This window comes from Nicotiana tabacum, chromosome 11 (genome assembly GCF_000715075.1).
Source record: "Nicotiana tabacum cultivar K326 chromosome 11, ASM71507v2, whole genome shotgun sequence".
NCBI lineage: Eukaryota > Viridiplantae > Streptophyta > Magnoliopsida > Solanales > Solanaceae > Nicotiana > Nicotiana tabacum.
This window is the reverse complement of record NC_134090.1, coordinates 6,948,410-6,972,116: the sequence shown is the minus strand read 5'-3', so window position 1 is coordinate 6,972,116 and position 23,707 is coordinate 6,948,410. Positions and strand designations below refer to the sequence as shown.

At 34.3% G+C, this 23,707-nt stretch overlaps 2 protein-coding genes across 3 annotated transcripts; one reads left to right on the top strand and one right to left on the bottom strand.

Annotated features, from left to right (window-relative positions):
* Window positions 1–3,687: 3,687 nt before the first annotated feature.
* On the top strand, window positions 3,688–10,382 carry LOC107768177 (nucleobase-ascorbate transporter 11). The gene is made up of 10 exons (XM_016587284.2): window positions 3,688–4,697; window positions 5,573–5,670; window positions 5,769–5,939; window positions 6,434–6,534; window positions 7,052–7,187; window positions 7,487–7,537; window positions 7,672–7,959; window positions 8,404–8,638; window positions 9,157–9,437; window positions 9,846–10,382. The coding sequence occupies exons 1-10, from the start codon at window positions 4,055–4,057 to the stop codon at window positions 10,065–10,067; spliced, it is 2,226 nt and encodes a 741-aa protein (XP_016442770.2). The 5' UTR covers window positions 3,688–4,054; the 3' UTR covers window positions 10,068–10,382.
* Window positions 10,383–10,796: 414 nt separating this feature from the next.
* LOC107768176 (putative U-box domain-containing protein 50) lies at window positions 10,797–16,666 on the bottom strand. Of its 2 annotated transcripts, none has more exons than XM_016587282.2 (8): window positions 16,244–16,666; window positions 15,855–15,967; window positions 15,626–15,753; window positions 14,963–15,368; window positions 13,753–13,893; window positions 12,959–13,498; window positions 11,890–12,594; window positions 10,797–11,249 (listed from the first exon to the last, which is right to left on the bottom strand). In XM_016587282.2, the coding sequence occupies exons 1-8, from the start codon at window positions 16,413–16,415 to the stop codon at window positions 11,052–11,054; spliced, it is 2,403 nt and encodes an 800-aa protein (XP_016442768.2). In that variant the 5' UTR covers window positions 16,416–16,666; the 3' UTR covers window positions 10,797–11,051. The 2 variants fall into 2 exon arrangements, with proteins under 2 accessions (XP_016442768.2, XP_016442769.2); XM_016587283.2 differs by having other exon boundaries at window positions 16,113–16,250.
* Window positions 16,667–23,707: the final 7,041 nt, after the last annotated feature.

Here is a 23,707-nt window from a genome sequence, read left to right as displayed (position 1 = left end):
AATCTAGCTAGAACATATTAATGAAGCAAATAAAAATTATGGGAGGTCACAATTCAAATCTCAATAGAGGTAAATAATGTTAGGTAGTTTTTTCTTCATCTGCCTTGAGAGTAAGGTTACTCGACATATTTTTACTGATGTTGTGAGGTGGCAGGTACTCGACTTTTGAAAAAAATATGGCATGATATTGATAAACACAAAATTGATCCATAAATAAATGTGAGAAAAAGATTAAGAGGAAAGATGAGGATCTTGTAGAGTTTACTATTTCGAATATGCTTTAGCAGGCACTAATATAAGAAATTAGAAACTTTTTTACAACTTTATGCATGCTTATCTGATCTCTAAAAGCCAGTTTATTGCATTGGAAAAGTGTAGAAGGATAAACCTTTTTTGATTTTTGTCGAGAAAAAGTAAAGTTGGTCTACCACAGAATACTTGGAGCTTACGATTTTTGCAATAATCTTAAGGGAAAAAATGAAAATCCAAGCGTCAATGTTTTTTTTAGATAGATTTTGAAGGAAAACCCTAAGAAGTTAATTATGTGGAGTTTATATCATTAATCTTCTTTTCATCCCATTTAAAACTCTTGAATCATTGAATTTAAAGAGCAATTAGATGCATAGGACATCCATAATTCACATAGGGTCCGGGAAAGGGCTCACTCCTAGAAATGGTAAAAATAGCACAGTATAGCCAGTTTTCGGACTGGTCATTCAAAAATAGCCAGCGTTTACGAAGTCAATGAAAAATAGCCACTATTTTGCTGCAACAGAGACCGGTCCAGCATAATATACTGGAGTTCGGTGCACCTGTGTATGAACTCCAGCATATTATGCTGGACTGGTATACTTGCTGGAACTCCAGTATATTATGCTGGAGTTCTAGTGTACTTATGCTGGTATGCTGGAGTTCCAGCATACTTCAGTATAATATGTTGGAGTTCAAACATACTTATGCTGGAACTCCAATATTATATATTGGCGTATTTTTCGGGTTTTGAACAGTGTTTTCGCTCAGATTTATCTTTACATGAAAAGTGATTTATTTTGATTACTTTTAAAATTGGGCTATTTTTGAATGACCAGTTGTAAATCTGACTATTTTTGAATTTCTCCCCAAGAAATGTGATGCATTCAGTCTTTGCTTTTTATAAACAACTAAGATAATGTCTAAGATCGTCTCTTTATTTTTTTTTCCAACATCATCTACATGCAAAGTTGAAAATAACATACCAATTAGTACAATGCTAAAAAAGAAAAATTGAAGAATACCCTAAAATTAACAAAAAAAAAAGCCCCACCCATACCCCAAAAGAAAGCTTGACGAAATGGGAAGTAGAGGGGTGGTAGCAAAAACAAAATGATGAAGTCAAGACCTTTTGTTTGGTTACGCAACATCATCAACAACTCCAAACTAGCAATCTTATCTTGTTCCTCAAGGGTGTCAATAAGTAATAAATTACAAGTTTGTAACCATTAAGTCCTCATTATCAAACTAGAGAAATCTGATAAATTTAATTTCTTTTCAAACAATAAGATAAGTAAAGTTGTTTCCGTATAACCTATAAGTTATGGATTCGAGTCGTAAAAATAGCCATTAATATTTGTATTAGGATAAACTGTCCATGTCACACTCCTTGGAGGACGACCCTTCTCTTGGCCTTGTATAAATACAAAATATTTTGTACACCGGGCTACCCTTTAAGATCTATAGTAGATCTTGATAGAATAATCCTCACTTTCCCTCGCTTTCTTGCCTTTCTTTCTCCAATTAACATTTCCAATAAATCCTTTGATTTTTGTGTTTTCTTCCACTAAATAACACTGTACTCGTTAAACATCATTATCACCACTCTATCACTTAGATTATGACACTTGGACTATTGCTTAAATACTTAGGGCTGCTTTGCACATGGCTTCTACTATGTATTTTCTTCTCCTTTATTACACATTAAAGCTCTTGTGTCCATTTCCCTTTAGAAGTACCATAAAATATTCTATCCGTTTCAATTTACGCGAATCTATTTTTTTTAGTCCGTAACAAGAAAATAACTTATTTTTATATTCAAAAATAATTTATTTTTATAAATTTAACCATACAAAATATATATGACTTATTTTATACCATAAGTTTAAAACTTTGACTATTTCCTTAAATTCCGTGCAATCAAATAAATTCACACAAATTGATACGGAGTACAAAGTTTGGTACGTATCAGTAGGTTGTCAATATCAGTCACTATAGAGAAATTGATTAGATAAGTAATAATGTGTTTTAAGAAGAAAGGCAAAGAAGAAAATCAAGTAGGGAAATCACTTAGAGCCCGTTTGGACATAAGATTTTTTTTATTTTATTTTTTCGAAATTAGTGTTTGACCATAAAATTTTTATTTTTCGTTCGAAGATGCATTTTAAAATTTTTCGAAAATTTGAAAAACTCCAAAAAGTTGTTTTTCAAAATTTTCACTCAGATCACTCACAAAAATTCAAAACAACTCAAAATTATATTCATGTCCAAACACAACTCTAATTTTTAAATAGCATTTTCACTTGAAAATTTTTTTTCACCTTTTTTTTTGGAATTTTACAATTCTTATGTTCAAACGCCCACTTAAAATCTCCTCTCTTGATGTAGTTTTGTATTTGTAATGAATGGAGTAGTAAGGACCTTTTGTCTTGACAATACAATGGAGTTGACACATTTCCACTGCTTAACATCATTTTTTCTTGATTATAGTCATGACAAATCTCAAATATCTAGCTTAATTTTCATAATTCAAGCTTCTATAGTAGATGCATATCCCTCCTCTTACCAAGAAACTCTTTTACTATATCATTGAAATTTAAGTTGTGACAATAAGTTTGGAGTATTATTTTTATTATATTACTAATTATAATATATATATATATATATATATATATATATATATATATATATATATATATATATATATATCAAAAGATTTTTGCAACAATAATAACATATCCAATATTATCCAATACCGTATCGTCCGGAAAAGATTTACCTATACTTACCTAATTAAATACATTATTTAAATGTTTTTTACTCCTCCAATGTGTAAGAGTTGGACCAATTTCTTAATTGTAGTTTAATAAGAAATTTACATGATTCTTCAAAACCAGTAAAACATTAATGCTAAGGTAGTCCAATTTCCTTCTCAAATGTTAAAAGAAAACAAGTACAAGATTCATAATCGAGCAAGAGGAGGCAAAAATACTTAGTGAGTTCTTCAAGTACTTAAACCTCAGTAAACGAAAGTTATCCAATACCAATAAATAGTCAGATAGCACAAGCAATGACGAAGTCAAAAATTTTCACAAGTGTGTTCAAATTTGAGAGAAGTAAAAATTTTTCGGACAAAATATATTCAGTATATGTTATACACCTTTAAAACTTAATTTATTTTATTTATAATTTTTCGATGAAGAGTGATGAATTAACAATCCTCCGGATAATGTAGCTTCGCCCGTGAGCACAAGCTAGCTCTGACGCCACCGAGTCCCTGAATTACTCAAGAGAACCGACAATTTTCTTTCCTTATGCAAGGTAAAGACAACAATAACTCAGTGAGTCCAAAAACTGAGTTAAGATATGGACAATGCTTGAAAACTAAGGGAGCCAAAGTACCTATTTGAAAAAGGGACATAATTACAGTCATCCTCCAATCACAATACTCACTATTTCAACGGCAACTGACATAATAATAGTGGCATTCTTGTCTTTACACTTTCATCATCCCAAGAAGCTTCAGCTTGATATCAACAGCTGAGCGGCAACGCCAAAAAGAAAAATCACAATACTTTTCACCAATATTTGAGCTATTACTAGCTCATCAGCCACCACTAATGGTTTGAAAGAGCTCAAAAAACCATATTCACTTCACACTGCCACCTCCACTATAGAAACTTCAGTTCTTGATTTGCTTAAAGTTTTGTTCTTTTCTCGTTTTTGTGTAGTGGGGGTGAGGAAAGAATTGATTTTTTTGGTGTTTTTCTTGAAACAATTTATACCCATTTGAGGAAAAGGGGAAATGGAAGGTGGGTCAAACTCAAAAATGAAAGAAAAAAAGGATAGACAAAAGGGTCAAAATCCAAATATTGAGCCTTTTGTACCAAAAAAAGGTCATGATCCTAGAGAGTTAAAATCTTGGGCTAAAAGAACTGGTTTTGTGTCAACAACTTTTTCTAGTGAGACAGAAAGAGCTAATAGTTTAAGTAGGAGGGATTTTACTAGTGGGAGAGATCTGAATGTGAGGAATGATAATACTGGATTTGATTTAGAAAGAGGGGTGGTTAATAAAACTGAAACTGTATCTCCAAAGATTGAGCTTGATCCCATTTTGGGAAGAGCAAGAAATAGAGGTGTTGAAATTGAACCAGTTTTGGGTGAGGGTTTAGGAAATGGAACAAGAAGAGAGAATCTTGGAAGGAGAATTGAGGTGGAGCCAATTTTGAGAGTTCATAATGAGGAGAGGAAAGATGGTTTGAATGAGAATGGCAATGGTAATAATAGTGCTAATGGAGCTGTAAATGGGAATGGACATATAGAAACAAGGAAGGATGACGACAATGTGGATGAAGAAGTGGGTTATCCTGATGGTGAGGATCCTAGTTATGGAGGGTGGCATAAGTCTCCGCCGTTAAAATGTGGACTGAGGGAAAATCCGGGACTTGGTAAGTACATATTCTGCTTCTAAGATTTTTGAATGTTGCTCTTGTCATTGATTTTGATGATGATATGAGTTGAGCTTACAGAAAGAAATGAGTGTTCATATTGCCGACCACAACTTGCTTGGGACTGAGGCGTAGTTGTTGTTGTTGTTTGCTCGTCATTGATTCGAACTACATTTTTCCCTTTTATTTGTCTGTGAATGTCTTTATGTCGAATAATTTTGGAAGAAATTTAAGAATCTTTTAGAATAGCATTGCTAAGAGAGACGGTTCTATGGCCATCTAAGTATAAGTATAAAGCGGAGCGGGAAGAAATGATTTAGTAATGTAGGGTATTTGAAGTAGAAGAATTGATAAATTACTGTTGGTGGTGCTGAAGTCACATGTACAAAAAGGTTAATTGTTCAATCCATGAAGTAAGGTAATGTAGTTGAAATGGTAATATCCTTAATGAAGCCTTTTGTGGAAAGTAAATTCAAACATAAGAAGTATTTAAAATGCTACCTCAGACAATGTACAGTAGATATAAACACGTTTGCCCAATGGGAACTAATCCCCTTAATGAAAGTGCTTCTTGTTACATTTGAGTTCTCATCCAATACGCATTGACAGTTCTGGACTGTAAAGAATTCATTGCTGAAGTCAAGATATTTGACCAAATAGACAGATCTCCAAATTTCCATTGTACAATGTATAATCAAACTTAGGGTATTTGCTCACAAAATTGTCTTTCCGTTGCAAAGAATGAGTAGATACACGCTTTGAGAATTATTTGTGATGAAGAATGAAGACATTTCATGGTGAAATTTATTAGCTGTAGTATCTGCTGAGATTCTATGTTGATAACTATTGACCTTCTTTTGGTCTTTAAACTGCAGTGCCTCTTATGTACTATGGGTTGCAGCACTATTTATCATTGGCCGGTTCACTTATTTTTATCCCTCTGATTATTGTTCCCACAATGGGTGGAAGTGATGTGAGTAGTTTCGTTATGAACTTGCAACATGAATTATAGTAGTACAGTAAGCAAGTTTATTGTCAGTCTCATTGATTTCATTTTCCATATGGTGACAGAAAGATACCGCCAATGTGGTTTCCACGATGCTTCTAGTATCTGGCCTTACCACAATACTGCACTCATATTTTGGCACCCGTCTCCCGTTGGTTCAAGGGAGTTCATTTGTATATTTGGCGCCTGCATTAGTTATCATGAATTCCGAGGAGTACCGGAATCTTGCTGATCATGTAAGTTGAAAATGAAGTTATCCTAGTGAGACTTTGTTTAGGTAAATGGTTCTTTTATGTATCCATTTTTGTAAGTGTACTGAATATGTTCAAATGATTAAGTAGAGATATAACAAGACCTCCATTGGCAGTTTGTAGCCAAGGCTTAATACTTAAATGTGAATATGTACATGAGGGGATACTTCTAGCATTTTACTGCGCCTGAATAAAGATGCAAAGTAAATGACCTTCATCTTTTACTCTACTACTACTTGAAGGTGTTAATTATTTCCAGAACAAATTGCTTCTATAACTTTGATACCTAAATCAGTACCAATCTATAGTCTTTACACTGCACGACCCTTGGAAAATTTGTAGAAAGACCATGCTTATTCCTCATAATGTGGTGTCAATATTGATTGCACGTGAAATTTGTTTAATTAGTTGTTATACTTTTTACATGCTTTTATAGATGATGGATTTTTACTGATGGAAACTTTTTCGGGTGTCCCCAGAAATTTAGGTACATAATGAGGGAGCTACAAGGAGCTATAATTGTTGGATCGATTTTCCAGAGCTTCTTGGGTTACAGTGGCTTGATGTCCCTTTTACTACGGTAATATTTGAGCCCTTTAACTCATTATCCATCTTGACCAGCCCCCTTTCGTCAATTTCCTTTCTAGGAGAACTTGGAAGAGCTGCATTTCTTTTTTAAATAATATGAGGTAAATTTCAGTTTATACAAATGGTCTTTGGGTTTTGCATGCTATCAAAAAGGAAATAAGCAACCTACTAATGGCTTTTGAAATGTTGCGAGGAAGGTTATCCACCAATTGTGCAGTACTGTGCAGAATCCGGAAACCATCTTAGCCGTAAAGAATGTACTTTTTTCTACAAATTACAAATCTGTCTTGCTATAGACGGGAAGATATCAAAATAAACTGAAGCATCAAGAAAGATGGATTACAATCCATTTTGGGATCTATGTAACCTTTGTAATAATTGTCTGTATAAGTTAAAGTTTTACCAAGACTAGCTTTGAATCATCATTGGAGTCATGGATCATTCTTCTAGTTCTGTTTTTAAGACACTTCCAAGAATTAATCGACATGTTTTAAGAACATATCCTGCAGGTTCATAAATCCAGTCGTTGTCGCACCAACAGTAGCAGCAGTGGGTTTAGCATTTTTTAGCTATGGTTTTCCACAAGCTGGTAGTTGTGTAGAAATCAGCCTTCCTCAGATACTGCTGGTCCTTATTTTTACCTTGGTAGGTAGCTCTGTGAATGTTTCATGATCATACTTTCCATCTTTGGTATACTACTTGTATAGATGAGCTGGTCCTTATTTTTACCTTGGTAGGTAGCTCTGTGAATGTTTCATGATCATACTTTCTATTTTTGGTATACTGCTTGTATAGATGAGTTTTTCCCATTATTTAATGAAATCTTTTTCTTACTTGATTAAAGAAAGAACAGTTTGTATCGGCATGGCTATTCAGTGGCTCGCTCCTGAGCTCTAGTATATGTTTTTCTTTCACTAACTTAGTTCCATCATTTCTCTTTGCAGTACCTTCGAGGAGTATCCGTTTTTGGTCACCGAGTGTTTCGTATATATGCAGTGCGTATTTCTTTCTTGTAATACCTTTGTTATGAATAGTTCTGTTTGTGAGATCCATTAAGATTTTTTAGCTACTGTGAAACTATCATCGCATAATTCATCTGTGTGCTAACAAACAAAAAGAATTATTGCAGGTCCCTGTTAGTGTTGTAATCATTTGGGCATATGCGTTTTTCCTGACGACTGGCGGTGCATATAACTTTAAGGGTTGTAGCGCTGACATACCAGCTTCCAACATCCTTATCGATGCTTGTCGAAAGCATGCAGATACAATGAGGCACTGTAGGACTGATGTCTCCAATGCTATGAGAACCGCTGCTTGGGTCAGGATTCCTTACCCTTTCCAGTGGGGTATACCTACCTTTCGGTTACGGACTTCAATCATTATGGTCATTGTGTCACTAGTTGCTTCTGTTGACTCGGTGAGTACTCGGTGACCTGTCTAAAGGTTCATTTATGATATTGAAGTTATTCTAGTTAAATATTTCATCAACATGAGGTCTTGTTTTCATAATTCGGCATTTTCTGGCATAATTTTTGTTTTTCTATGTGATTTTTCAATATAGCCTATAGGAAAAAGAATCTTACTCCTCTTTTTTTCTATGCTGACATATTGCATTTCACAAGTAAGATAATTTATGAATATTTTAAAAAAAGAATGAGTTGATATGGAGTTCCATCTTTATTGTTTTTGGTTCATATGAATTTTTTCACATTGCTTCAAAAATAAAGGAAAGAGAAACATATTTTCTCTTACTAATCTTACTATCTTTAAGAATTCAAGACCAATTATTTTGGATACTATCTTTTGGAGCAACAGCAGAGTTTGTTTGAGTTATAAACTGATTAAGATTTTGACATTGTAGATTGGAAGTTATCACTCAGCAGCAATACTAATCAATTTGAAACCTCCGACCCCGGGTATAGTCAGCAGGGGGATTGGTTTGGAAGGTTTCTGTAGTGTATTGGCTGGACTTTGGGGAACGGGTACTGGGTCAACAACTTTGACCGAGAATGTACACACTATCAATGCAACAAAGGTAGCAAGCCGAAGGGCTGTACAGCTTGGAGCAGCTTTCTTAATCCTGTTCTCCTTCATAGGTATGATTTAGCGAAGACATCATCATTAAGCTGGAAAAAGCTTATCTTATTCCTTCTTCTTTTTTCTAATTACAAAGTAATCTAGTCTTGTTCCAAAGGATGGTGTATTGTGTGTTTGGATACTTTATATAAGCTATTTGTCCTCTTTCCTGAATACTGCATTTGGTTAATCAACCGATGTTGTGGCATTTCTATGCATCACTTCTGCACACCAAATTATAAGTTCTCGTCAACAGATCTCTAACTTCAGAACTTGGTGACTCAACTGTCTCCATTTATCAAAAGTGTGTATTTCTGCACGCATGAATGTAAAGTAAAAGATTTTTGGTTTGGTTTGCTTCTGCCGCGGTTTCTAAGTGTTTTCATTAATCACATGTGAGCGTAGATTTAGAAGCAAACACACTGCCTTCTTTTAGATACTGAACCTTTGTTTTCTGGTTATGTGCTTCTTTAACAATGAAAATTATCTCGGCAATGTTGACATGTAAGCTCTTAATCTTTTTACCTGTGTATGGTAGGTAAAATTGGTGCTATTCTTGCTTCTATACCACAAGCATTGGCGGCCGCAGTACTATGCTTCATATGGGCTCTTATTGTAGCTCTGGGCCTATCGACATTGCAGTATACCCAAAATGCAAGTTCCCGAAACATTATAATTGTTGGTGTATCATTGTTCTTTGGTTTGTCGATCCCTGCTTATTTTCAGCAGTATGCACCAGAGATTGGCCTAATTTTGCCTGGATATCTAATTCCTTATGCAGCAGCATCCAATGGACCAGTCCATACCGGCAATGCACAAGTGAGTTCCTCTTAAAGACTTCTGTTATTGTCCTTTAACTCAACCTACAGGCAATCTCATTTTTTTCTTTTTTCTGTTTTGGATTTGATAAAACAAGCATATAGTAGATTTATAGGATGTTTGTATTTCAAATGAATTTCCAAAATTTGACTTTTTATAGTGTAAAGGTCTGAAGTTTGACAAAAATAATGTATCGTTTGTGCAGTATACAGCCAAAATTAATGACAAACCAATAGAATACTTGTCCTGTAAACTCCTTAACATTTCACGCGATTTGATATAACACGGAAACTGTGTACAAGAATGTGTTATTACTATAGAAGATGTATTTTTTACTCCATTTTCCTTGTTAATTTCCATGAATTTGCAAAGAACTGACGTCTTGTTTCTTCCTAATGTTGTTGTCAGTTCAATTTTGCAATGAACGCTCTTCTGTCGTTGAACATGGTGGTTACGCTATTGGTAGCATTCGTACTAGACAACACGGTCCCTGGTAGCAGACAAGAACGAGGGGTATACATTTGGTCAAAGGCTGAAGACATAATGACAGATCCTTCGTCCCTTTTAGACTACTCTTTACCAAGTAGAGTAGCAAGATGTTTCCATTGGGCTAAATGTGTGGGCACATAACAAGATGCAACAAAACTTGCTCGCTGCGTGCCAAACTTCAGCGAAGAAACTTATTGTGGTAAGAAGCATAGCTTAGAAAGAGTACAGCTAAAATAGGTGAAAGGTACATATACATATTTTTACCATCTTATACACAAGGAGGTTAGAGATTTCACCAAAATATAGCATTATCTCTGTAATTGTGAAACAGCCCTGGGGCAATCCCATATTCAACAATTTATTCATTATTATACAGAAATGTAAGTTGGTTTTTTGGTTATGGTGAATTGAATCACTATATTGAAATACTATTGCAATGGTAACCTGCCTTTGGTATCTTTCCCTGTTTGGTTTGTGAAAAAACATTAGAAAAAATTAAGACTGAAGAATATTGGTATGAGATGAGCTCAAGTGGAGTGACATGGCCAGTGGGATTCATGCGACCGGACCCCCACTTGCTTAGGATTGATGCATAGTTGTTGTAAGAAAGAAAATTTACTGACACTGCATGCCCCAAAACTCACCCTACTAGAACTTCTTCTCATTGTCTTCTTGAGCCGAGGGTCTATCGAAAACCGCCTCTCTACCCCCTCGGGATAGAGGTAAGGTTTGCGTACGCACTACCCTCCCCAGACCCCACTAGTGGGATTTCATTGGGTCGTTGTTGTTGTTGTTCCACTTCAATTCTCTCCCCTTTATTTTCCATGCCAAAAATATCTAGGCTGAAACAACTTTCCAATCAGCTAAAACTTGGATAAAGGAACTTCTTGTTAAGAAACTGATGCTTTGTTACAAAATCATCAACTGAAACTTCTTAAGATTACTGTTACTAACTCTATGGATAATTACCATCTTTGATACACTTTGTATTAACAGTGAAGGAACTTTCCAAAGATAGTTCTGACTTTGTTTACTCTAAAAACTAAGAGACTTGAGTTCCTATTTTTCCTCTCTACAACCATTAATCTTCTGCATGCCCTATAAAACTTTGGCTCAACTCTCTATCTATCTGGTAGAGATTGATCTTTTCTTTTGCAAATCTTCGATTAGAGAACGTAAACTATGATTAGGTGTGAGAATCTTGTCGTCGAGCCTTAAATTTGTCATTGGTGATGTATCTCTTCCAGTTTTTAGCCATTCCTCTATGGCTTCTAGCTCATATGAAAATCCATCAGCTGCAACATGTGGATTCTTCATCACTTCCTGCAACCAAAAAAGGAAGAAATGAAAAGGAAAACATGGTTACTGGAAAATCCCATAATCTTTAAAGTGTTTCCTTTTTCTTTTTACAAGTGAAAAATTCCCCGAGAACCAGTGATGCATGGCTTGAAACTCGGTGGATAATAGGCCGGCCCTCTACCGTTCTCCACTTAAATACTAAGTTTTTGCCACGGGATGGTTCGAACTCGTGACGTGCACCTAACCTGCACATCACTTATTGCGCTCTTACGGCTAGACCAAAGCCCCGAGGCATCTTTGAAGATCTTTTTTTCTACTCTTTAACAGTGAAGTGACATTTTCTTACTCACATATCTCATATTGAAGATGATATCATATGAAGATGATCAGTGGCAAAACCAGAAAATTCAATATGGGTATTCATAATTTGAACACCCTTCGCCAGTAGACTATGCAAGGGTATTCAAAGTCTATTTTTTAATCAATAACAAGTACTATTTTACCCTATACAGTATAATTTTTTGGCAAAGGATGTTCAGTTGGCCACCCTTAGCCACACATAGCTTCGCCCCCAAAGATATAGTCAAAAGTGAGACATCATAGTCAATTTGAAGGAAATAATATTTTAACCAAGTAATGTAAAATGTTGGGGTAGTCAATGAACCTGCAAAATGGGGCAGAGGAAGAAATTAGGGAACTCAGCTGAGTCTTCATCATCTTGATTTCTTTCATTTGCCACAACACATTCACCATTTGCTACTATTTCATCAGCTAATTTCTTCACTTTCTCTACTTCTCTTGCCAGACTAGTCATGTTTAACTCCTTATCTTCATGAATAGACAAACACTTTATTCCTATTCTTCCAAGCTCAACTGCTATATCCAATGGCCACTCTCCGGCCATCGGATCAAGTACTTCAATAAGCTTAGTCTGGTCCATCATTATCGCCTCCTCAACAAGCCCGGCCCAGTTTCTCCCGGTCAGAATTTGTAAGACTAAGTTCCCATAAGCCCGGATATCTGATCTTATATCCAATTTATCAGAAGACAAAGGCGTCTTAAAACCATGGATTTTCGCCACATTATTACGATCAAGAAGGATTTTGGAAGGGTTGAGGTTGCCATGAGCCACGGGCCTTGGCTTGGCCCGATGGACGAAGCATAGGCCCGTACATACATCGGCTGCAATACATATCCTAGCTTTCCAGTTTAGACATTTGTTTCTCCTTTTAGAACTTCTCTTGCCTGAGAAGAGAATGTCTCTTAAGCAGCCATTGTGCATATACTCAAACACAATGCACCTTAGCTCAGAGCAAAATCCGATCATCGCTAGTATATGAGGATGCCTCATGTGGCTGAAGAGCTTCACCTGCATCAGAAATTTTGCGGTCAGACATGTAATGATATTATTTTCGTGATATTTTACTAACTCTTAAAGATTATTAACTTGGAAAAGCATCATTTACCCCTATACCATAGGAAACATCTTATTTGCCCTTGGCCCTAACGAAACTCTAACTTGAAGCATAACAAGAGGGTCATTTTGAACCATGGTTAAAAGTACAATGGTAAAATTTTGACACGTGGAATCCACCCACTCGAGCTCTATTAAAGCTAAGGGCAAATAAGAGACGATTTGTTGACAAGGGTAGAGGCGGACCTATGCTGTACAGAGAGGGGCTTCACCAGAACCCGTAAAGTTCGGCAAAAATTCCATGTATATATGTACTCACCTTAGCTCGGAAGGCATCTGCAGAATCTACATCACCTGAACTATACAGTTTAATTGCAACTGATGTGTGATTAAGCCTAGCTTTATACACATCAGTCCAATCACCACCAGATTTCAACCTCATACGATCCGAAAATCCATCTGTAGCTGCTCTAATTTCTGCAGCAGTGAACTCCTTGTACTCAAAACTCGGTTTCATCAGCATTGTAGCATTTCCTATCGCGTCTTTTTCCCTGCAAAACTCAATCCTTCGTCGTAGAACATCCCTTTGCTTTCTATACTCATCAATCTCCTGAAGTGTATCTGTTCTTTGCTTCACTACTTTTTCCACTTTGACCTCAGCACGCGATCTTGCCACAGACGATAGCTGCAGCTTGTTTGAGAGCTCGCGTTGTAGTTCAAGAATTGAGTTGAGTCTACTCGTCGTGATCTCAACTTCAGTATGAAGTTCACTGAGCTCTTCTTTTGTAGCATCTAACTCCCTCTTTAGATCAGCCTTTCGCGCTATTTCATCGTTTATGCAACCATCAATTTCTTCAGCCTATATATAGCAAAGTCTTTAGCATGTAAATTGCAAAATGAAACTACAACAACAACAACAACAACAACCACCCAGTAAGACCCCATAAGCGGGGTCTGGGGAAGGTAGAGTATACGCAGACCTTACCCTTTTCCCGAAGCAGTAGAGAGACTGTTTTCGGGAGACCCTCGGCGCAAAAAGACGAATAGAGACAAATTGCAAAATGAAACTAACTAAAACAATAAGATTTTTTGAAGAAAAAATGTAAGACTTACCCTTCTAGTACATAATGTGGTAGCCCACTGAGCCTTAGCATGTCCTCTAACATGGCCTTTTGCTTCTTCTCTGCTTAGTTGTATTGTTTGTTTGATCTCCAGAAATTTGATTTTTAAAGCTTTTCTCTTTTCTTGCACAGTCTAATATTATTTGATTATAAATCAGATTTCAATGAATAAGAAATCAATTTCTGAAATTTTGAGGGAATTATGGAAAACAACAAAAGAAAAAGACTAAAATCTTCCTAGAAAAGCCAATATAATCAGGATATTAAATTTTATCACCTACCAGATAATATAATTGTTATATGACCTAACGATTAATGAAGTCGGTAAAAATCATGGTAACACCGGTTTATATTCCAGTGAAGACAAAAAACAGGAAGTGATTTCTTCCTAGCTACTTAAGTTTTAGCGAGCAGAACTACTCCATAGCTGTAGTGATGGGTGATAGTAAATATCTAGTAAAATAGTCGAGATGCACTCAAACTGATCTGACATAAAAACATCAACTGTTAAAACATTCTACCTTCATATACTTCCCAGATTTTAAGGAACTTGCTATTTCATTAACAGAAAAAACCAAAAAAAAAAAAAAAAGGCTATGATGAAATTAGCACCTAAAAGGTCATTACTAGAGGGTTTCATATAATCAAGAACTATAAGCAAACAGTCTTGACTACTCCTGTATGTTTGTTGATCTATCACTATCACATAAATTCTGATTCAAACTGAACAAGAAAAAAGCAAATTATTAAATAGAAAAGATAAATTAATATATGGAAGCCAAAGTTGACTTGTCAAACATAAATTTTTTTTTTATAACTAATCCTGGCCATATAATCTATTGAGTTTAATTTTTTTTTTAAACACTAACACCGTAAAAAAATCCACAATCAGGTCACCTAGAAGATAAGTACACAGGTTAAAATATACCGAAGGTAAAACATTTTTACACTGTCAATGTATATAAGTTAAATTCTAATTAAAAAAAAGAGCAGTCTGGTGCCACTAAGCTCCCGCTATGTGGGGTTGAGGGAAAGGCCGGACCATAAGGGTGTATTGTACGCAGTCTTACCCTGCAATAGGCTGTTTCCACGTCTTAATAAACCTGTGACCTCCTAGTCACATGGCAACAACTTTACCAGTTACGCCAAGGCTCCCCTTCAAGTTAAATCCTAATAATTTATATGAAAATTATCTGACTTACCATATTATCTGCCATAACAAGCTCTGTATTGCTTTTCTGGAGACTTTCGTTAGCAACAAAATCATCAATTTCCTCTGCATTTGAAGATAATATTTGACTCATGTAATTCTCAATTTCCTCTTTATACTTTTCCCATTGATCAAATGAACCATTGCTTGCTGATGAATCACATTGATTTTTCATTTTGGCACTATTTTCAGGGAACATTTTTACAACCAAATCTCTAAAACTTTGCCTCTTTGATCTTGAATTTGCAACCATTTCTCCTTGATCATCCTCTATTAATCCTTCATTATTTCCTTCCCTTAAAAAAACCAGCTTCCCTCCACAAATTATAAATAATTCACAAAATTCTGGTTTTTGTCTATGCACAAAAAATGATCCACTTATTGCACTTCTTGATTTCCTATAAAACAGCATTTTTTGCAGAAAATTAAAATATATTATCACGAACAACAAATAACAATAAACTCATCGTAATACTCCAAATGGGGTTAGGGGAGGGTACTGAGTACGCAGCCTTATCCCTACCTTGTGCAGGTAGAGAGGCTGTTCTCGGTTCCAAGCAAGCTTTCGGATAGATTATCGACTCCAAAAAAATTATCATGAAACAAACTAATAAAAAGTTTTTTATTTTTGGGGGGGTAGGGTAGGAGAGGTTACCATGATGAAGACTTCATGAAAGTCAATGACATGACCAATTTTGTTATCCTAAGACCAGTGATCAAATCCACCATAATTTCTTGAATGGATTCATCATATCCTTCAATCTTGATTGCTTCAACTTTAACCTATTTGAAAGAAAAAGAGATGAAATTTTGGTTAAAAGTGCAATTAAAACTTGTAATAAGAAGTTATAAGATATCATCAAAGCCTTAAGAAAAACATATACATTTCCACAAAAAACTTTGTATCTCCAAAGTATCTTTTGATTCTTTGCTTCTTCAAACTTCTCAAGATCTTTCAGTATTTCTTCATTCACTGAACCTGCTGGTAGCTTTCCCACTATACCAACAAAAAAGGAAACAAAAAAAAAGTTGGTATATATAAATAAAAAAATAAAAGAAAAAGAAAATAATAAGACGATGATAGCAAAGAACTCAATGTGATCCCACAAGTGGAGTATGAGGATGATACTGTTTACGTAAACCTTATAATTATCCTTGTGTGAAGGTAAATAGGCTATTTTCGACAGACTCTCCGCTCAAGAAAAGCTAAATTATAGTAGTATAGAAAATGATGAGAGTTAGGGGGGAAAAGGGTTAATTATATAACACTTACTTGGTGTAATAACATAGTCTTTACATATGTTATTAACAGCATAAAGAATAACAATTGTGATTGATTGAGAAGACCATCTTTTGAGTGCCCATTGTAAAGTCAAAAAACCATCATGAAGATTTGAATTAATTGCTACATAAACCTTGTTTTCCACCTCCAACTCCATAGCCATGGCTTAAAAAAATGAATTTTTTGACTTAGAAAAAGAAATTGTTACATATAACTCATCACACATATAAAAAATTCTTGAAAAAGTTTTTAGTGTGAAGCACATGTAATAATAAAAATAAGTAAAAGTACAAGGTGAAGAAATTAAGCTATGGCTTTTTGAAAATCTTGTGTTTTTTCTTAAAGGGGAGATATTTGAAATGAAGAGAATAGGACTATTTGGCTTTTTATATTGTTGTGACAAGACTGTTTTTTTTTTTTAAGGACTTTTTAGTTTAGGATTTTAGCGGTGATAACAAAGCTGGGGCCAAACTTGATTGATTTTGAGATTTTGAAAATTTCTTGGATATTACTTGAGATTTGAGAGGATTTAATTTGTAGTTAACATTTAATGTGATTAGTTAATAAGGAGATTAGCTCTATGACGTTTTCCACATGTATATCCGAGGATATTCTTTGCTACTATATTAATTGATGAAAACTACTCTTTGGCGTGGGTACGAGGATAAGTCAAACTTTTTCTGTCCAATTAAGGGCCCGTTTGGGCATACGATTTTTTTTTTCTTTTTACCGAAATCGGTGATTGGCGATAATATTTCAATTTTCACTTATAAATAAATTTTGGTACTTTTCGAAAATTTCAAAAAAAATCAAAAAGTTATTTTTCAAATTTACTTCAGATCATTCACAAAAAATAAAAAATAACACAAAATTATATTTATGTCCAAACACAACTCTTATTTCAAACATCATTTTCACTTGAAAAAGATTTCATTTTTTCCCGGAATTTTACAATTCTTATGTCCAAACGGCTACTAATTCTTTGTGTGTGTGTGTGGGTGGGGGATAGTCTTAACAAGCTTTGCTTAGTCTCAATCAACGTTGGAAGATTTTGAACAGGAGCTTCGTTAGATTCTGCTGAAGTGTAAGACGTACGCAAGTGAAGAAAAATCAGCGCTAACCGCTAATTAATTCAATTTCATGGAAAAATAATTTTTAGGATACAATAAAGTTGCATTTTAAACGGAAAGAGATAACATGTCGATTAATATCATTAAGATACTAGTTTTATCTATAAGTGAATCGCTATTCAAATTTATAGTAAATTTCGATAAAATTTTGACTTTAAAATATATATTTCCCGTTTACTTTTAAGACAGAAATGCGATAAAGGTAAGAGATATTGATCTTATCTGTAAGTGAATCTTTACTCAAATATATAGTAAATTTCGATAAAATTTTGATTTTAAAGTCTATATCCCGTTTACTTTTAAGACAGAAACGCGACAAAGGTAAGAGATAGCGGTCTTATCTGTAACTGAATCGCTATTCAAATTTATAGAAGATTCCTTTTTTTATTCTAAAGTGTATGTTTCCCGTTTATTTTAAAGACAGAAACGCGACAAAGGTAAAAGATACTGATCTTATCTGGAAGTGAATCTTTATTCAAATTTATAGTAAATTCCGATAAAATTTTGATTTTAAAGTCTATATCCCGTTTACTTTTAAGACAGAAATGCGACAAAGGTAAGAGATACTGGTCTTATCTGTAAGTGAATCGCTATTCAAATTTATAGTAGATTCCGATAAAATTTTGATTTTAAAGTGTATATATTCCATTAACTTTTAAGACTGAAACGTAACAAAGATAAGAGATATTGATCTTATCTGTGAGTGAATCATTATTCAAATTTATAGTATATTTTTCATTTACTTTTAAGACAGAAGTGCGACAAAGGTAAGAGAAAGTGGTCTTATCTAATAGTGAATCACTATTCAAATTTATAGTATATTTTTCATTTACTTTTAAGACAGAAGTGCGACAAAGGTAAGAGAAAGTGGTCTTATCTATTAGTGAATCACTATTCAAATTTAAAGTAGAATGCGATAAAATCTTGATTTTAAAGTTTTTTCTCATGCACTTTTAAGACAAAAACGCAACAAAGGTAAGAGATACTGGTCTTATCTGCAACTGTCGTTATTCAAATTTATAATAGATTCCTATAAATTTTTATTTTAAAGTGTATATTTTTAGTTTACGTTTAAGATAGAAATGCAACAAAGGTAAGAGATACTGGTCTTATCTGCAAATGTCATTATTTAAATTTATAGTAGATTGTGATAAAAATTTAATTTTAAAGTTTTGTTTCTTGTTTACTTTTAAGAGAGAAACGCAATAAAAGTAAGAGATACTGGTCTTATCTGTAAGTGAAATTATTCAAATTTATAGTAGATTTCGATAAAATTTTGATTTTAAAGTATATATTTCATGTTTACTTTAAGACATAAACGCAAAAAAATGTAGAGATACTAGTTTTTGTAAGTGAATCGTTATTCAAATTTATAGTAGATTCCGATAAAATCTTAACTTTAAAGTGTATATTTTCTGTTTACTTTTAAGACATGAACGCAATAAAGATAAGAGATACTAGTCTTATTTATAAGTGAATCGTTATTCAAACTTGTCACGACCCAAAATCTCACCTGTCGTGATGGTGCCTATCGTGGTACAAGGCAAGCCTCAACTCAACATCTCAATACAGTAGAACTTTTAAATAAAGGCAGAAGCAGTTAATATCAAATAAAACTTTTTAGAACAGGATATAACTCCAAAAGTACTAAACAATCCATCCCAAAACCCAGTGTCACTAAGTGCATGAGCATCTAAATGATAACAACATCCGACTGATAAAACACTGTCTGAAAATACAGAACAATACAACATGAAAAGAAATGAGAGTCAAGGCCAGCGAACGTCATGCAGCTACCTCAATAGTCTCCTGAGTCTGACTCCTCAATCAGCAACCGCCGTGACTAGAAGTGTCTGGATCTGTACACGAGGTACAGGGGGTAACGTGAGTACACCAACTTAGTAAGTAACAGAAATAAATAAGGAACTAAGAAGTAGTGACGAGCTATGCAAATACAGTTATCTCAATAACTTTCAAATAAGAGTAGTCATACTTTTGATTTAACAGTTTAAGTCTCATCAGTGCGTACTGAAATAAACCAGATATCAAATATTCCAGAAATATGTACGACATGGACAAATAGAAGCTAAGTGTAGCAAATAACTGAAAACAAATATGGCCTCTCAAGGCAACAGTCACTCAGCTCATCTCAATAGCTTAATCACTCGGCTCTCAGCCCTCAATAATCATACTCAATAGGTACCCGCGCTCACTAGGAGTGTGCAGACTCCGGAGGGACTCCTTTAGCCCAAGTGCTATAAACTGCACGGGCAACTCACGTTCTGCACGGACAACTCACGTGCTGCACGGACAACTCACATGCTATCATATACCTGCGCTCACTGGGGGTATGCAGACTCCTGGAGAGGCTCCTTCAGCTCAAGCGCTATAATTTGCACGGACGACTCACGTGCTATAATATAATATCTGGATCTGCACGGACAACTCACGTGCTGCACGGACAACTCGCGTGCTATAGTATCAATATCTGGATCAATATGGACAACTCACGTGTTGCACGGACAACTCATGTGCTATAGTATCAATATCTGGATCCGCACAGACAACTCATGTGTTGCACGGACAACTCACGTGCTATAATATCAATATCTCACAACTAGGCCCTCGGCCTTACTCAGTCAGCAATCTCTCCAGTCTCTCAAACTCTCAAAAATCATATAAACAACCCAAATAGAAGTAATATCATGTATCAACAATAAACAGTAAGAGCCAAAGGCATAATAAGCAAGAAAAGCTATGACTGAGTACAAATAGTAATTTAGTAGCTAATTCAGCAAGTACACAACCTCTCAGGTCTCAACAGTGATCACATAAGGCCTAAACATGATTTCTAACATGAAGTACAGTCAATTTCTATGAAAACAGAGGGAACATGTATTAAACAGTAGGCCAATTGATTCCACAGTCTCGCGGGACGGACCAAGTCACAATCCCTATGGTGCACGCCCACACGCCTGTCACCTAGCATGTGCGTCACCTCTAAAATAGTCATACGATACAATGTTCGGGGTTTCATACCCTCATGACCAGATTTATAACCGTTACTTACCTCAATCCGAGCAAAAATCCTACTCTGAAATGCCTTTGTCGCTCAAATCGACCTCCAAACGTCCTGAATCTAGTCACAATTAACTCGATTCATTCAGTACATATTATAGGAATTAATTCCATATGAAAATATAAATTTTTCAACAAAATCCGAAATTAACCCAAAAATTGCCTGTGGGGCCCACGTCTCGGAATACGACAAAAGTCACGGAATATGAACCCCCATCCAACCACGAGTCCAACCATACAAATTTTACCAAAATCGGATTGGCTCAAATCTTAAATTTTTATTTTTGGAAGATTTGGCTAAAAATCTGATTTTTCTTCCATAAATTCATGGATTCATGATGTAAATGCGTATGGAATCATGAAATATAATCAATATAGAATAAGGAACACTTACCCCCAATGTTTTAACGTGGAAATCGCCCAAAATCGCCCAAGAACCGAGCTCCAAAAATTTCAAAACGAAATGGAAAAGTGACTGATTTTTGTGATTAAATGTTTCTGTCCATGCGTCACTAAAAGCCATTTTCGTCACTAAAAGTCTACTAGAAATTGCTTTACCATCCCTTATCCAATTAATCGTAACTTTTTGTACAAATGTCAAAATGATGAACGGTTTAACTTTCTGAAACCTAGAATGCAAGACCTACAACTTTCATGTTTTGTAAATTTTCAGATTCTTTATGTATTTTGAGATATAAGCTTCCAAATTAGCCTCCTCGCATAAACATTTCTGGAAAATTTCTAAATAGCTTTACCAACCCTTATTCAATTAATCATAACTTTCTGTACAAATACCTAAAGAATTAATGGTTTAGCTTTCTGGAAACTAGGATGCAAGGACTACAACTTTCGCGTTTTGCAAATTTACAGATTCCTAATGGATTTTGAGATATAAGCTTCCGAAATAGGTTCCACAATTGCACAGTTGCTGTCTAAGACAGCTTCTGCAGCAGAAAATTTTAGCAATCTTTTTTGTCCGATTTCCATTCCGTTAACCTTCCGAAATCCACCCGAGACCCTCAGGACCTTAACCAATTATATCAACATGTCCTAAAATACAATACGAACTTAATCGAGGCTTCAAACCACGTCAAACAACACCGAAATTACGAATCGCGCATCGAATTTAATTATGAGTTTTCGAATCTTTTAACTTCTACAATTTTGCGCCGAAATATATCAAATCAATCCGGAATGACTTCAAATTTACACACAAGTTATAAATGACATAAAAAACCTATAAAAAATTTCAGAACTGGATTCCGACCCCGATATCAAAAAGTCAACCCCCCCGGTCAAACTTCCAAACTTAAATTTCTTATTTTCGCCATTTCAAGCCTGCTTTAGCTACGGACCTCAAAATAAATATCTGGACACACTCCTAAGTCCGAAATCACCATACGAAGCTATTGGAATCATCAAAAATCCATTTTGGGGTCATTTACACATATTTTATCATCCGGTTCATTTATTCAACTTAAGCTTCCAAAACATGGATTGTTTTTCCAATTAAATTTTGAATCATCTGAAAACAAAACTTGACCACTCTCGCAAGTCATAATAAGCAAAAAGACGCTACTCAAGACTTTAAATAACTGAACGAGATGGAAATGCTTAAAATGACTTTAAAGTATATACTTGTTTACTTTTAAGACAGAAACGCAATAAAAGTAAGAGATATTGGTTTCATCTGTAAGTGACTCGTTATTCAAATTTATAGTAGATTTTGATAATTTTTTTATTTTCAAGTATGTATTTCCTATTTCCTGTTTACTTTAAGACAGAAACGCAAGAAATGTAAGAGATATTGGTCTTATTTGTAAGTGAATCGTTATTCAAATTTATAGTAGATTCCGATAAAATTTTAATTTTATAGTATTTTTTTCTCATTTACTTTTAAGACAGAAATGTAACAAAGGTAAAAGATAGTGGTCTTATTTGTATGTGTGGTTATTCAAATTTATAATAGATTCCGATAAAATTTTGATTTTAAAGTGTATACGTTTCATTTACTTTTAAGACAGAAACACGACAAAAATAAGAGATATTGGTCTTATCTGTAAGAGATCGCTATTCAAATTTATAGTAGATTCGGATATAATTTTGATTTTAAATACCGAATTACCATACCGAAATTAAAAATTTTGATATTGGGTATTCAGTATGGTATTTGGTTTAAATTTTTTTTAAATGGTATTAGGCATGGTATTTGGTATTTTAAAATGGAATACCGAAATACGGATGTCGTACCGAAATATATATTATATTACACAATACACATATTATTAATTATAACATAAATATAAAAAATCCAAAATTTTACTTTCCTTTAAGTTCGTCAATTAACTCTAAGCAAGTAACAAGACATTTCTAATGATCAATTTTTTTTTTATGTATAGTTTTCTCTCTCTGGGTTGGTATTTGCTTGTTTTGGACGAAACTCTTGTCAACAAACGTTTTTAGTTTTGTACTTTTGAGTACTTTAATTAAGAATATTACAGTATATGACTCTATGCACTAGTTAGTATTCAAACTGAATAAACCGAAGTTACCGAACCGAATAAAACGAAACCGAACCATATTGAATTTAATTAGGTACGGTATTGGTATAACATTTTAAGAAATCGAATACCTAAAATACCAAAACCGAAATATTTAAATAATGTACCTAGGGGTGTACATAGATCGGGTTGGTTCAGATTTTATAATTACCAAACCAAACCAATTGTGTCAGCTTATTAAATCTAAAGACCAAACCAAACCAATAAAACTCGAATTTTTCAATCTCGATTTTTTTCGGATTTTCTCGGGTTTTCGGGTTATTCGGGTTTTTTCGGGGGTTTCCGGTAAAATCTTCGTAGAACAAAACATATAACTCGTGCTCCAAATATTTCTTTAATCCTAGTAAGATGCAACTATATAAAATATTTTCCAAGAAAATAATATAAAATATGAGATGTGTCATGGCATTATCCTAAAATATTCAACAATAAAGACAATAAAATTATGTAATATAAATATTGCTAATTAAAAAGCCATAATAAAAATAAACATAATTTAAAAGTACTAAGTCATGTTAAAATAAGTAGACTAATAAGGGAGTATTAATTGCATGACTAAACGCTAAAAAAATAGGTTATGCATTTTTATCCAAAATTATTGCAAAACAAAAAATAAATATTCAATACATTCTCATTCGTAGTATTGAATTGAATGTCTTTTGTTAGCATTAGTTTTGATTTGATTT

What these genes read in the sequence shown, in the direction of transcription:
- LOC107768177 (XM_016587284.2), top strand. Translation starts at nt 4,055, where the DNA reads ATGGAAGGTGGGTCAAACTCAAAAATGAAAGAAAAAAAGGATAGACAA. An exon ending in GAGGGAAAATCCGGGACTTG is followed by an intron (nt 4,698 to 5,572) that starts GTAAGTACATAT and finishes TTTAAACTGCAG; the next exon opens with TGCCTCTTATGTACTATGGG. An exon ending in TCCATACCGGCAATGCACAA is followed by an intron (nt 9,438 to 9,845) that starts GTGAGTTCCTCT and finishes TGTTGTTGTCAG; the next exon opens with TTCAATTTTGCAATGAACGC.
- LOC107768176 (XM_016587282.2), bottom strand. Translation starts at nt 16,415, where the DNA reads ATGGCTATGGAGTTGGAGGTGGAAAACAAGGTTTATGTAGCAATTAAT. An exon ending in ACAAAGTTTTTTGTGGAAAT is followed by an intron (nt 15,754 to 15,854) that starts GTATATGTTTTT and finishes TCTTTCAAATAG; the next exon opens with GTTAAAGTTGAAGCAATCAA. An exon ending in TCCTCTGCCCCATTTTGCAG is followed by an intron (nt 11,250 to 11,889) that starts GTTCATTGACTA and finishes TTTTGGTTGCAG; the next exon opens with GAAGTGATGAAGAATCCACA.